This window comes from Grus americana, chromosome 1, assembly GCF_028858705.1.
Source record: "Grus americana isolate bGruAme1 chromosome 1, bGruAme1.mat, whole genome shotgun sequence".
In the NCBI taxonomy this organism is placed as follows: domain Eukaryota; kingdom Metazoa; phylum Chordata; class Aves; order Gruiformes; family Gruidae; genus Grus; species Grus americana.
This window is the reverse complement of record NC_072852.1, coordinates 99,515,150-99,530,114: the sequence shown is the minus strand read 5'-3', so window position 1 is coordinate 99,530,114 and position 14,965 is coordinate 99,515,150. Positions and strand designations below refer to the sequence as shown.

General features: G+C 37.0%; 1 protein-coding gene across 3 annotated transcripts in view; it reads right to left on the bottom strand.

The window, feature by feature from the left end:
- Positions 1–14,965, bottom strand: part of EPHA3 (EPH receptor A3) — a 235,338-nt gene that overhangs the window by 146,704 nt on the left and 73,669 nt on the right. For all 3 annotated transcript variants that reach the window (XM_054846606.1, XM_054846622.1, XM_054846615.1), the window contains exon 3: positions 9,482–10,142. In XM_054846606.1, coding sequence (XP_054702581.1) covers positions 9,482–10,142 — 661 coding nt within the window. The remainder of the gene's footprint in view (positions 1–9,481; positions 10,143–14,965) is intronic.

Sequence of the window (14,965 nt, the reverse complement as noted above, 5' to 3'; positions counted from 1 at the left end):
AGGAGAGCATTTTTTTTTTCTTTTTTATGAATACTAACTGCAGCATTTAGGTTTCAGTGAAACAATTACATAGGTATATTTTACTTACCATGGTAAATTTTTCCCTCCATTCTTTTCTCTCCTCCTGTTCTCTTTCCTGTTCTGACCCTTTTAAAAAAATGTCTTTAACTTGCTTTCTTCCACCATCTGCTGTGGTTAGTGTGGGTAGAGTAAAGACATAGAAGCTGATTCCCCTTTTACTGTCAAAATTCACTGCCCATTCATTCCTTCACACAGTATGAGAAACAAGACCATCATTGCCTATTAAATGTCACGCACAAGTAGCAATTATATGTCTTTCTAATTCCATCCACCGTGTAAACAAATACGTATCCGTGCAGCCTCGAGGTGAAAGCTCTGGACACCCCATCTTTACAGTCAAAGAAGTCAGAGACATTATACACTGTATAAAAATGGCAGCTTAATGAATAGTCTATTAATCTATGAAACAGAAGGTTCATTAGCCATGGTAGCTGAGATTTCTGAACAACAACTTCTGCTAATACGTCCTGCTTCCTACTCAACTCCTATTTTTCTTTTTTTCTTTTTTTTTTTTTTTTCCCCAGGATGATCACCAGTTTTACAGCTGGAACAGTGATCTCATGTTCATGGTTAATGCACCTTGACTTCACTTCAAGTCACAATCCCTCAGCCCTGCTTTCATTTTCCATATTAGTCTTTTGGGAGCAAAATCTGGAAATTCCTAGAACAGATTTGAAGAGCAGCTTGTTAAAATAACTGCCCATACCTGTCATCTCAGTATTAGGATTGCATTACCAAAATAAGAAAAAAAATCCTGTTAGACCTTCAGAGAATTCAGGTTGTTTTGTAACCTAAAGAAGCACATTACAGCAGCTGGAGATGCTCCTGTTAAACTGGAAGTACATACTATTGAATAATTTGCTTGTATTTCTTTGTATAATAATGACTACATCATGCCAGTCATTATGAAAGCAAAGGAGCAGTTCTTATTTACAGTATACGCTACAGAATACGTTTATAAATAAAACAATTCTACATGTGCATACCTAAATCTTAGAATTCTCTTACAGAGATTAAGGGACTGTTCAGGTTAGGTCAAATCCTGTATGAGTGAACTCTGCATAAGGTTGCAAAACATCAAAGAACATGTTTAATATCTGACTTTAATACGTTTGCCAAACTTTATGTCTTTTCTTACTTCAGCTGGGTAACAGATGACCATTTCAACATATTTTACTGCTTTACAATAATCACCTTAGAGATTTTCTCTTTTTTTCCTAAGAGAATGAAGGACGATCTTTTTCTTCCTTAAACAAATACTTTGTGCCACATTTTCATTATATAGAGGGGGGAACAAAAAAAATGCTTTCTTAGAGTTAAGTACACTGTTGGTGGAGGGGTTTTGGTCACTTGTTTACTGACACTTCTTAGAGCTCAGCACTGGATACTTCTAAGTAATTTCTTCTATTATTCTCCTTCCATTAAAAATCTCTGCCAAATCAAAAAGAAGAGAGTCTATGTATTTTTTACCTAGAACTAATTGTTGTGAAAAACAGTTCCTCCAAATTGGTGGACAAATGAGTTCTTCCTAGGATTTTCAACTCCTGATGGCCACTTTACTCCTACATGTACATTGACCACTACTGCTTAGGCTGAGCACAGTAAATTACTACTTTCATTAGGTTTCCCGCTATTCACATGCTCAATTTAGTAGAATTTAAGTATGTGTATAAAGGCAGTGTGACTTAAGTGAATTCTTAAATACTCTGCTAAAAGCGTATGAACTCAAGTATTAGACACCTCCTCTAACAACGCATGTCATTTTGGTTGAAAATTTTGAAGCAATCGTTCTATGAAACTTTGATATGTTTTTACAGCACAAAAAGTGGCCCGGACAGGGTTATGAACAAACTGTACTTTCAAAGCCCACAATCCTTTTCTGTCGCTTAATCACCCTTGTTAATTAAAAAAAAAAAAAAAAAAATTAAAAATAACTACAAAAGAAGTATCATGGGATAAGGTACAATTCAAAAAAGCATATAGACTGGAAATACCAATGGCAAGGAAAAATGAATTACTTCAACTATGTTGTTGAAGAGAACTGTCCTGTATCACTTCTGCAGTTATTCATGCTTGGCACAGTGTCAACTTTTACCATATGGCTTTTTCTTCCCTTGTTGAAAGTGAATCTTTCTGTCGAAGAGCAGCTGTTCCAAATTATCACATCAAATTTTAACCTTACAGTAGACAACCACTGAACCCACAGATTCGTGACAGTGAAATAGTTCGCCTCCTTGACCTAGGAAGGATTTGTCATCGTTTAGGTCTATTTCTGCCTTAGCACAATAGATACACCAATTGTCAGGGTATCCGAGGCAGGCAGGTACTTAAAGCTGAAGCTACAAACGAATTCCAGACAATGAACTTCTCATCCTCTCTCCCCACAAAGACTGTGTGAAGCCCAAGTTGTTATGCTCATGTTGCGCTATAAAGAATAAAACTGCAATTTCATATGCAAAGAAAATGAGGCATTACAAATGCAACCCTTGCTATCCAGTTTGTAATCCAAAGAAACAGTCAATTCTGATACTTTTCCTGCAGGCTGTTTCAATAGTCTGAGATCAATTACTGGTTATTTAGATGTCTGCCGACAGCATGTTTTGACAACATCTTGTGCTTCACGCTGAGGAGCGGCAGACATATAGGAGATTCTTGTTGTCTTGTACTCATCGTTCAAGATGGTTCTTACTTTAAGAGCATTTTTGTTGAATGTTATCAAAACTTCCAGCTCTCACCACAATTGCTCTCTATTAAAGTCTAGTACCAGCTGTCAGTCGTAATGCAAACCCCTGTTAGCCTTTACAAGTTCCACTCTGGAACTAATAAGGGATTGTCAAATAGCTTTATACGCAGACGCAAGTGGCAGAGAAACCGATGGAAAAAGCGAGCGTTCAATGAATTCACGCTGACAATACAATCTTTGTGCAACTCCGAGCTAAGCTGATATTGAAAATCACCAAAGGCAGTACAAGCAAAACATGCTCGGGATGATACTATTAATTTAGGGTTTAATCTTTTGATAGCCTCCAAAGAAGCAAAGCCATTAAAATGAAAGGTTAAGGAAATGCCAGCAAGACCCCTTAGGATTCTCTGTGATAGACATCCATAAGATATTTGCAGTGAAATCCTGCACAAAAAGTCAACAGTAGTGGTCTTGAACACAGAAGTGTCAGAGAACTAAGGCAAAAAATTTTATGTTAAAAAGGAAGCAAATGTCTCACACATACTTGTTAAATTGTAGAGTCTGGATCAATACCCAGTATATTCCAGTACTTTGGGGGCAAGGGGAGGGGAGGGGGGAAGATGGGTTTTGCATGTTTTGAACATACAGTGCAACTGTATTAAGCTGCATTTTGCGAGTCATTAACACTTTTGAAAATATTTCATTTTCTGAGTGAACCTTTCCATTTCCCAGCTGGTTTCAAATACAAAAATTCAATTCTGAATTACCTAATCATCTCATACGTTGACACTGTAGTACTGAACAACTTGAAGAGATGTATTAGGAAACTTTTTTAAACATTAACATTAGGTTGCTAATCCCTGAACATTAAAAAATGAATAAGAAATGTTTATAATCATGTTTTTGTTGAAATATTTCTATCACAGTCTCCAAGAAATTTAGTAAAGATTCTTCTCAAGTAACTACAGAGCACTGAAATGACACTTTTCTAACTTGAGAATCTGTATACTGTCATATAAAAGAAAAAAAAAATCTCTTTTCTAGTAATTTCAGAATGTTTCTTTTTAAATTTTGCTTCTTTAGGGTGTGTGACAAATGTGCTCACAAACCATAAGATTGTGCCCAAGAAATTTTACCTCAGAAACTTCCGTTTTAAATCTACTTATGATGTAAAAATTGGAGAACATTTTCCAAAATTGTAACAGTCAGAAAATGTTACATAAAAAGTTGGCAGAGATCTTTCCAAAGTATTCTGTGCAATATAATTCTTCCCCTATGAAAAAAAAATTATCTGGATTTCTCTGACATAACTTTCGTAAGAGTTAAATAAATTGTAAGTAGAAAGGTAAATCCTTCATTGTGTGCTCTGTTTATGTACTTATAGAATATAAAGTGGATAAAAACAATGAATATTTTACAAATAAAGTGATTCATAATTTATAGCTGCTGTCATTTTAGTTTACTAGCTTGAAAGATTAAGAGTCCCTTTTAAAAAGCATCTCTCTTGCTTTTTAAAATCAAAACAATACTTCAGACTGAAGGAAAAAAATACACCTCAAACCTCTGCTTTAAAAAAATGTGAATCCCTAGCGTTTTCAGATTTCATGTAAAAGGAAACTCTGTTAATAGTTCCATTGTTACATATGATCATCATATGATCAGTTCGTACACTTTATTAAACCTAATTGTTCCTATAGAGAGCCTAAAAGTTAAAACCACACACTGTTATAGTGTAAGCAACACACCCGAGACACTTGGCTATTTCCAAGGGAAAATGTTACCGTCTTTGCAGTTGCAGCAAGCACGTGTGCTTTCCGTCTGTTATTCACTTGCACAAAGTTGAGCAGCTCCTCACGGTACCTTTTTCTCTTTACATGTAAAGTTATCTTTTATCTACTGATATAAGCAAGTAAAAATATATTTACTTATGCAGAAACAAAGTGGTTATTTAAAGCATAGGGGGAAAAAAGAAATCTAGAGAAATGTTTTTCATCCTTAGTATTAATGATGTTTTATATTTTTTTTTATCTTGAGTACAGCATTCATTCTACTGAAAGAATTAAGCAATGTACACAATGGTTCAGATTTAGCAGCCACAGATGGCATTCCTTTCATATCTCCATAAACTCAGAGAGAGAAATATGATTTAGGATATGCTCACTATACAACCTGAAGCACTGAATAATTTAGTGTTAGGGGAAATTTTGTGAAGTCAGTTTTGCAATAACCAGGCACAGTGGGTGAACTTCACCTCTCGCTCCTTCACCCCTTACTCTCTTTTCTCCCATTCAATCCACCCGATTAACACATAAAAATTATATACATAAGGAAGGACTGTTGGATTACATTCTCTTTTTTCTTCTGGCTTTGTTATAGAAAATGTGTCAGTCACTTCTGGTTAAAACTTACAATTTTATTACATAGTATTACATAGGAAATTTACAATTCAGACTTACTCAATTCCAGCAACTAAAATTTAGAACTATACCTTGAAATGATAGCATGCAGAAAAATGTAATTCTGTGCTTTTCAAGTCATTCTGTTCAGGCCCACCAATTTAATTTTCCATTTGATAAATGGAGCAACAAAGCTTGGTTTTGGTCTAGAGGGTCACCTGTGGGAAGCACTCAAAAGAACATTCAAGCTCACTCATACTCCCACATGGATAAACAATTGCCCACTGCATGTTCGCTAATTAAATATATCATCATGAAAAATATTGTTCTCCATGTCCAGCTAGTCTTACTGAAGTGCATGAAATAAACCAACAACAGAATAGACAGATTGAGGATGGAAGAGATTTATTAGTCCAAGCCTGCCAGTGCAGGGTTTCCTTTATCATCTAGTTACTGTGTTTTTAAAAAACAGCTCCTGAAATGAGGCTTCCATTATTTCTCCAAGGAGACTTCTAGACCATTACAGAACTAAAGACTTTTTTTTCTAACATTTATCCCACAATTTCCCATATATTTTGGCACTATCATCCCAACTAACCAACCTTCACATCATGAGATTTATTTCCTCTCTGTAGCGTTCAAAACAAAACTGAGCCTAGCTTCGCCACGTACAAATCACTCACTGGGCAGGTGATGTGAATGCTCCTTTTCTTTTATTGATCTTTTGGGCTGTTCCAAACACTATGTCACCATATAGTCTCCTGGTGTACTTGCAACTTAAATAGCGCACGCACGCCTCACTGCGCTTTTCGTAAAAATCACTTTGTTTACTTTGAATATGTAGAGAGAGTCAAAAAGGGTGAGTTGAGGTATGGATCAATTAGCCTGTCCTCCAAATAAAAAGGCACTAGCAGGGAGGAAGAGTTGGGAAAATAGGTATTAGAAATGAAATATTAGACATGAAAGAGACCTTGAAAACTGTTAATACAGAAGCTGAAAATGGAGCAGTTATTATTTTCTCACTATATAAGGACATGGAAAACCTTATCCAGCCGACTTAAACACAGCAAGATGTGTTCCACGCAAGACAAGATATGGCATTCACGGCCATAAAAACTTAGAGAGACTAAAAATATAAATGAGTCAGTAAATAGACAAATTAATAGGTGACAGTTCACTGATTCCTATTATACATAGTCTTTTTTACAACATGTATCTTAAGACTTAGAAAGTCAACAGTAGATTGGCAGAAGCTGAAAGGCATACCCAGTAAAGTAGCACTTTATACAGTTTCTTATACTTTTCCTCAGGAATCTGCTGTTAGCCATTGTCAGAGAAAGAATACTAGGGCAGACAAACCTCTGATCTGATCTACTTCGTTGTTTGGTGGGGAACAAATGGAAAAGATAAGTCATCCTTGTTGACTGGCAAATAGGTCGGAGACCTAAACGGGGTTTTTCCCCCTAACTAAAACAAATTAAAACACACTAATTCTAAGAGAGAAGATGCTCTAAAGATGTCTTCATGCCATTTTGGCCAAACTACGTAATTTAGAAAAGCGATTGCAAGGAAGAGGTCCTATTCAACCATGAAATATTACAGTAAGATTAAATAGACAGGATCACTATGATGCAATTGCTAACAAAGCTATAATAACAAACAGTCTACAGTGGATGACTTATAGCATATTTAGTAAACTAACATACATATTAGCTAGAGAGGGAAAAAAGAAAAAGGTATGAAAGAATGGCCTTTCCAACATGCTCCCCGACACATCTTACCTTACCTTATACAAACCTAATCCTCCCAAAATACTGACCAGGTGCAAAAATCTTTGCTAGAGGTGTTAAATCTTAAGCTGTTAACCTAAAGTACACCACAAAGACCAGGATTCCTTAAGGTGGGGTATACAATTTGGTTTTGAGAAATCGTATCTCCGCCCATGCACAATAAGGATGGTCACGGCTAAATTGGTCCCGACTCTTTAACTGACTGACAGGTAGGTATCGTACTGGTGTACGTGTAAAACACTTAACGGTTGGCGGGACCCAAAAGAGAACAGCAATCTTTCCAACAAGAACCAATACACTCAGTAAAGCAAATAGTCCAATCTTGGCTTTTCAGAGCTTAGATATAAATATGTTATAAAAACATGTATGTTTTTGTACGTGCACATACACCAATAACAAAAAAAATGCTTGAGCCTTATGTCGACTTTTCCTGGCTATGCAGAGAAAGAGAAGCAGTCATGGAAAATGGTACAATTTCTGCTATTTGGGGGGTATGCCTGTGCTTTACTTTCCAAGCACCAAGAAAAGCTGTTTTGAATGAAATTTAAATAGGCTGATTATATAACATTAGGATCCTTCATTTTAATCATCAGCGATAATCTCCTGCTAATGTAAAATGATATTGTTTCCAAAAACAGCATTACGGAAACAAACAAACAAATTCAGAAGCAATCTGAATGTAGGAACAAGTAGTGACAGACACTAAGTTGTTGAATGCTTTCAACTACTGGGAAGACGGTAATTTCTGTTACTTATTACTCTTTCAAACTTGAACCGAAACTTTTTTTTTTTCCTAAATTATGCCTTCAATTCCAGCCCATGCTTGTAACACCATTTTGGATCTTCTTCGGACTCTATAATCCTGACTCTACTGACCTTTTGTAGACAAAAAAAGACCTAATAGCAGCCCTTAAATCCCAACATCCTAAAAGGAGGAGCAAGAGGAGGAGAGAAGAAAGAGGAAAAGAAAGGTGCAGGAGCAGCCTTAAGCCTGAGGTCAAAACTGAACTCTTTATTTAGCTCAACTTTTGCTCAATTGTACTCTGACACTTTCTGGAGTGGTTATCTTTCTGTGCTCATGTGTAACCGATATTCTAAACCAACATCTTTCAACCATTTACAGGGACACAGACTCTATAGTAAGCAAGACTATATACAGTGGTTAAAAGAGTATCACTAACATTTTTAAGTGTAGCTACAGGAGGCCCTAGATAAAACATTTCTGAATAATAAAATATCTTCTCCTGGATTCAGCTTTTAACAGAAGAGTTTAACTTGTTTTTTCTTAATATTGGTATCTCCCTGTAGAAAAGCATACCCAAAAGACTCAGCTCCCCAATTTATTCATTTTGAGGGCAAAACCAATTTAAAATCTACTTAAAAGCAAAACCAAACGAAACACACTCTTACCCCTTTCCTCCCACACCTCACTAGCATTTTCTGAGAAGAATTCACCCTAATTAGAGCAACAGCTTTCACAGCTACCCAGCTATGGTGGGCTCCTAGTAGCTCCCCAGGACTTAGTTGTTTAACAAAAAAATTGCTGTAGGACCAATGAAAAAGGAATAGGTGCTCTATAGACCAGGTTCAGAAAACTTTAAATTTCTATTCTTACGGATACATGCATACACACATGTACACATACACACATCCCACAGTAAATATCTCAGCTATTACTCCTTCCATCCATGGTATTTCTAGATATTACTTTTAAACTTTTACTTATTTATTTAATGGAAGACCCTTTGCCACAGCCGGTACCCTTTAAGGCACTCTGTGAAAAGAGGTTTAAGATTCAATTAGCGCAAAACTTCAAAACATACTTTTATAAAAAGCAAAATGTAGACCACCATCATTTTGGTTGATAATAAAATTAGGTAAATATAACATGCATTTCTCTAATGTTTAAAAGTCCATTTCTGGAAAAAGTCAAAATCCCTGGTGTAGCCTTGTTCTCGGGAGCATTCACATAACCACAGTTTGCAGAAACCAAAAGTTTGGAGAAAGTTATTTTGAGTTAAATACATGAGTATTCATGAAAATGCAATTTTGAAGTTCAAATATTAATTTTTGAAATGTATCTGCCTGTAGGAACTATGCTACCTGAAACAATGCTCCCTTTTTTTTCTGACCAGCCCAAATTAATCAACACAGCTCAGTAGCAAAAATTATACATCAAGCCACAAAGTTAAAAAAAAATTTAAAAAAATCACAAAACCCAAATATTTTAACACAAACAATGCATTTGAGAAAACTATGATCTACTGAAAGGAAGTCCAAGAGAGGTAAGAGAGGCTAGATTTGCTACACACTGTATTAACTAAAATCAATTGTTGACCCTTCTCAAATATTTTTAGCAAATTACATTATTTACACAGATTAAATAAACCCCATTGTCATGGCGATTTTATGAACTTAATTTATTTCTCTCAAGAATTTGGAGAGAATTAACACGACCCAATACACAGAGTAGGGACATAAAGCGAAGCCCCTGTTAATAATTGAACTATGAACATGGAGGGCATTGTTACCTTGGCACGCAAAGCCTCTTTCTTCATAGCCAGCATTACACAAGCACTTCCCTATGGGCACTAGCCATTCTCCTTCTGTACTGCAATACATCTTGGGTGGCTCTTCCTCCTTGGAATGATTGACACAAGAACCCCGCACCTCCACCAGTGACTGGGAGTCCATGGGTACCGTATCTGGAAACATGGCCAGGTTCTTGACAGTGAAAGGGCACTTTTTGAAGTACACTCGCACCGAGACTAAGGCAACACACGCACCTACATCTTGAAAAGCCAAGTAAAAGCCTTTCCTGCTGACAGGCCCCACCTCACGGACTTCTGTATTCAGCTTGAGAATTCGGTCCCCAAGATCCATTTGGGTGAAGCTCTCATCAGCCGCAATGGTGTCGATCTTTGTAAATTGATGCTCTCTGAACTTTACCAAATTGTCATCATCAGACTCCATATAATACAGATTGAAGGTCTCTTTGCAAGTGCCCAGAACTAGGGGGATACTATTACAGTCCCTCAAGGTAAACTTGAGTTCCACATATATCTTCTGAGCTGAATTGCGTGGAATCCAGTTTGTTCGCAGCCAATTGTTTTGACTGTGATCCATAACATTGCACACTTGGTATGTTCTGATTGGAGTATAATGCTCATCAACACCACTAATCTCTTCCCACTGGGGAAAAAAAAAATATTTTAAGATTAATGATTATACCAATAAAAATCACATTTAGAGACAAAAGCTGTGGAAAAGCAAAAATCACTTTGCTTGGACATCACTATGAAATAGACAAAGTCTGGTCGAACTTGCACTTACTTTTTCGTATTAAAACATAAACATCTTAAATGAACACAGAATTCACCATTAAGAAGTCAGTTTTTACCAGCTTATTTCAAGGTGGCATGAAAGAGATGCTACAGCTGTTTGGCATTATTAAAAACCTGTGATTTCTTAAATTGTATGCAGTGCTGTCCTTTCAACTGTGATCCCAACACATCTCTACTACAATCACATTCACCTCAAACAAAAGAGGTTCCCTAGGACAACACCACGTTTTCACTGTTAGAATCAAGTTGTATTTCAAAGATTAAACAAGATTTAAAATCTGACAAAGTCCAATAACTCCCACTGAAATTCCACCTAGTCATAAAAAAAAGTTATAATTTTAAACTTATTCAAAGCATGACAATTGATTTTGCTTGGGATATATGTCCTCTGGAGAAACAGTCAAGCTTAGCCCAGTTTTCAGAGTCATTAAAAATTACCGTCAACTTACCATATCTTGGTTGCTTAATTCTTCTGTGGCCTATATAGGCTATGACGCTACAATGTATTTTGAAGAATAAAGAATCATAATTTGTTTTTACATCAGTCAGCAGCCAAACAACTTACTTGACCCAGACAAGAAAGGAATGGGTTTCCTATTTGAAACATTACTCATGTACCAGTCCTATCTGATTTCTGAAGTCATGTTTACCGGAGAGGAATGTTTACCAATCTCAGGAAAAAACAGATCCTACAGGGGTATTTAAAGTAAATATTTACCGTTAGTCATTTACCATACACAACTAATTGTCTTCAGATGCATCCTTCTTTGCTTTCTCCTTGAATGGATGACTAAGATCAATTTTTTTGTTTTGTTTTTTAAGGATATCGTTCTTCAGCTTTTATCCACACAAAAACTGCAGCTGTTTTATATTCCGAGTCTTAAAATACAAAATGAAGAGCCTCACTACTAGAGTGCTAGAATTAAAGCTCATTACAATGAACAATACCTGTTAGAGAATCACACCACCACTGAAGTTCAAAGAAATGCTTCCAGATCTCCTCGCCCAAGCCCCTGCTCATGCAGGGTCAGCCAAAGCAGGTTGCTCAGGATCCTGTCTAGACAGGCTTTTGAATATCTCCAAGGATGGCGACTTCACAGCCTCTCTGGGCAGCCTATGCCAGTGCTTGGTTGTACTCAGAGTGAAAAGGTTGGTCCTTATGTTTAAATGGAATTTCCTGTATTTCTGTATCCATTGACTCTTGGCCTTTCCCTGGGCACCAAAGAGAAGAGTCTGGCTCCTTATTCTCTATACTTTGCCATCAGGCATTTATACACACTGCTAAGACCCTCCTGAGCCTTATCATCTTCTGTTCTATGCTTCAAAGTTAATGACACAAACAAAAACTGTAAACTCTTACTGTGATAATGAAGCGCAAATGAATAGAGTATACAGCAGCTACAGAAATCCTGGCTTCGCCATCACCCGCATACACAGCCTCTGCAAAACACACAAATGCTGCCCCACGCAACCAGGTGCGGCGCAGCTGGGGAGCAGTAGTGCCTCAATCAGAGCTACTGCATAGTGCAAAAACTGGAGACGCAAAGTAGACAGAATTAAGTACGTTGTGAGAAATCACTGCCTCTCTTGGGGGAGAGAGACAAAGAGCAACTACGAGAAAAAACATCTTCCCTCAAAAATCAAGTCACACCAATGTTATATTTAAGATCTCAGTCTAACAATTACTCATTTTACATAAGCACCTTTTGCTGAAGGACTTTAATGTACTGGAGAGCAACCATTAAGAGAGGAAAGTACTATTCCCACTGTACTGACAATGAAACTGAGGCGCAGAAGCGTTAACTGTCTTTACAGTTTCCCGCTTTTACAACACATGCAGCACACGCACAAAGAAAGAAGCGGGGGAAAAAAAAAGTGGCCACATCAGAGTAACATCTGAGAGTTCTCAGTCCCAACCCACTGACTTAAGGAAGTTTTGATACGACTAAGAGCTGGTCTGCACAATGAAATTGTCCACACACCACTGAAGATGTGATTTTAAAATCATGTTATTAAAACCAGTAGATAAAAGCAGTATAAATACTTTTCCTTTAATTGAAACAAAGTTTATTTTAGTTCACTTTACAGATCTGACTATACACAAGTTTTATCTCTTCCTGACTAGTTCAGTAGAGTTAGCAACACAATCTTGGATGTGTATACAGCAGCTGAACGCCACAGCAAGCCACAGTGTGCTCCATTGCCAAAGAGAGCCCGCAGTACAGGGACCTTCCGAGCCGAAGTTACTGCACCAGCGCTCATGGCCACTTCAGAGCTGGGCGCCACGTGGCAGCCCATCCTGCAAGGACCAGCTCCTGCCTGCCTGAGAGGCAGCTGGGCCCCGGCTCCCAGCCTCTGCCAAGTTCCCAAAACTGCGCGGAGGGCCCTCCTCTGACAGATGTCCTTGTACAAGTACAGCCAAGCCCTGAGCCAACAATCTAATCCCGTCGCAAAAAGCCATTCAGATGCTATAATTGCCTCCCATGAAGCTGGAGGTACCTCTTTTAACTACAGGTCTTACCTGGACAAATAAAAATTCAGTTACAACAACTAGATGAAACTAGCTAAGATTATAATTCTATGGACATTTAAAGCAGCTCAAACTGATACATAACTGATCTACTTATTATCTCTTCCATATAATTTCTAATCAGTTCAACATATTTTACATGTCCAGTGGGAGACAGAAACAAAACCAGGAACTTGCAGAATTTAAAACATCTCCACAGCAGATGTTATTTTTCTGAACAAGTCTCACTGAAATTTTTTTTCAGAAGTTTCTTATCCAACATCCTTACACAGGCAGTTGAATGTAGATGGATGAATTCCACGATAAAGGTACCACAGTACTACTATGTTCTTCACCTAAAAGTTAAAACGTGGAATTATCACTTCATTAATTCGCAATGAAGACCAAATTGCGTGGAAACAATTGTAGTCCATGTGAGTACACTTGCATAAATAACAAAATTTCGAATCTATCATTTAACCTTGAAGCATTGCTGAATGGAAGCACCAGTCTCACACCAGGTGCTAACTTGACCAAAATACTTTAACTGTTATAAAATTATGGAGATTGTAGCTAGCATTTTAGAAAGAGTTAAGGTGAAATAAAGTCACTGAAACTACAGGAAGAGTGTCCAATCAGAACACGTACCAGATTCAAGTAGATTTGTGACTTCAATAATTACTATGATCAAACTACACTTGCATTGCTCACACATTGCAACTTTTCTCAGTAAGCTATCGTATTGCCATCCTCAAGTGATCTTAATTCTAAACAGATTATCACAAACATCAAGACAATTTCACTTCCATGACCCATGAGTTTTTTCTATTAAGTGAGGCTTCTCAAACACCTACATTTGTAGGTTTTTTAATTCTTATTTCTATACTTCTAATTCATGTGTTCAACTTGCTCTGTAAAGTTACAATAGTTACAAAATTACTTTACAAAAAAATAAAGAGAGATATTCTTATTCCAGGGATGGAACTAAGGAGAGAAAAACATAAAACAAAATGCATGTTGGTTAATAAAATATCAAATATTTTCTTATTTAGTCACTATTGTCAATTGATTCTGTGTTGATTTCAGGAGCTCAAATGAAGGCAAGCAGTCTTTCACTGTAAATTCTTATATATTACATTCATGGGGCATCCTACAATCTAGGACTTTTGAGGCATCACTTGTAAGGACTTCTCAGCCCCAACCTGTTCTGAACACGCATAATCAAAAAGTTCCATATTGTTTTGCTGCTGCAAAATGCTAAAATCACGCCCACTTCAGACCAAGGGGAGACTATGCACATCCTCTGTAACACAAAGTTGTGCTGCCTTAGCATCTCTTGTCTTTTCCCGATATTGCTCTTGTAGAGCCACCTCCTCCTTTTATGCTGTGCTTGAGCTCTGCTGCTTTTAGAACAAAGTATCAGATGGTACCCAAATACGACTATGCTTCTCACAGCATTTCTTTTCAGCCCTAAAAATCTGTTATCATTACATAGAGGATAAAAATCAATACGCAAGCAAAGCTTTAGTAGTTGAGAATGTATTACTTTTGCTTTATAGAGAGCTATAGTCATGAAAACGTGCTGGCAATTAAGAGGCTAAGTGGCAGTAGGAAGTAAACCTCCTGCGTGGCATCGCCACCGAGCCTATCCAGTATTACGGTCTTCAGTGCAGTTTTACTTTGTACAGGCATCATTCTGACCTACATTCGCAAATAGCTAGCTGCAATAACAGAACAACAAGGTAGCACTTAAAAAGTAAAGGAAGAGATATATAAACAGGAATAAGGGGATAAAGTTTATTTTCAAATCTTAGAGAAAAGCAGACTGTAAAAAACCTAAGATATTCCTTATAACAGAAGACATAGATATTCCTTACAACAAAACAGATGCACAGAAATGAGAAAAGAATTAGAAACAGAAAGTATCTAAGATATTTTAAACACATGAGAAAAATTCTGATCTGCCAGGAGGCGTGAGGTAAATCAGCTAGAAGAGTCCAGAATTACTATGTTGTAATTAAAATGAGTCTTTGTATCTTAGGGTACAGAAAAAAAAAGAACACCACTCAGTGTGCAGGAACCTGGATAGCCAGGGCTTGAAGAAGTCAAAAGGCAGGTAGCTATAATAAATAATAGGAGACTGAAAAGTCACAAAGAAAAAT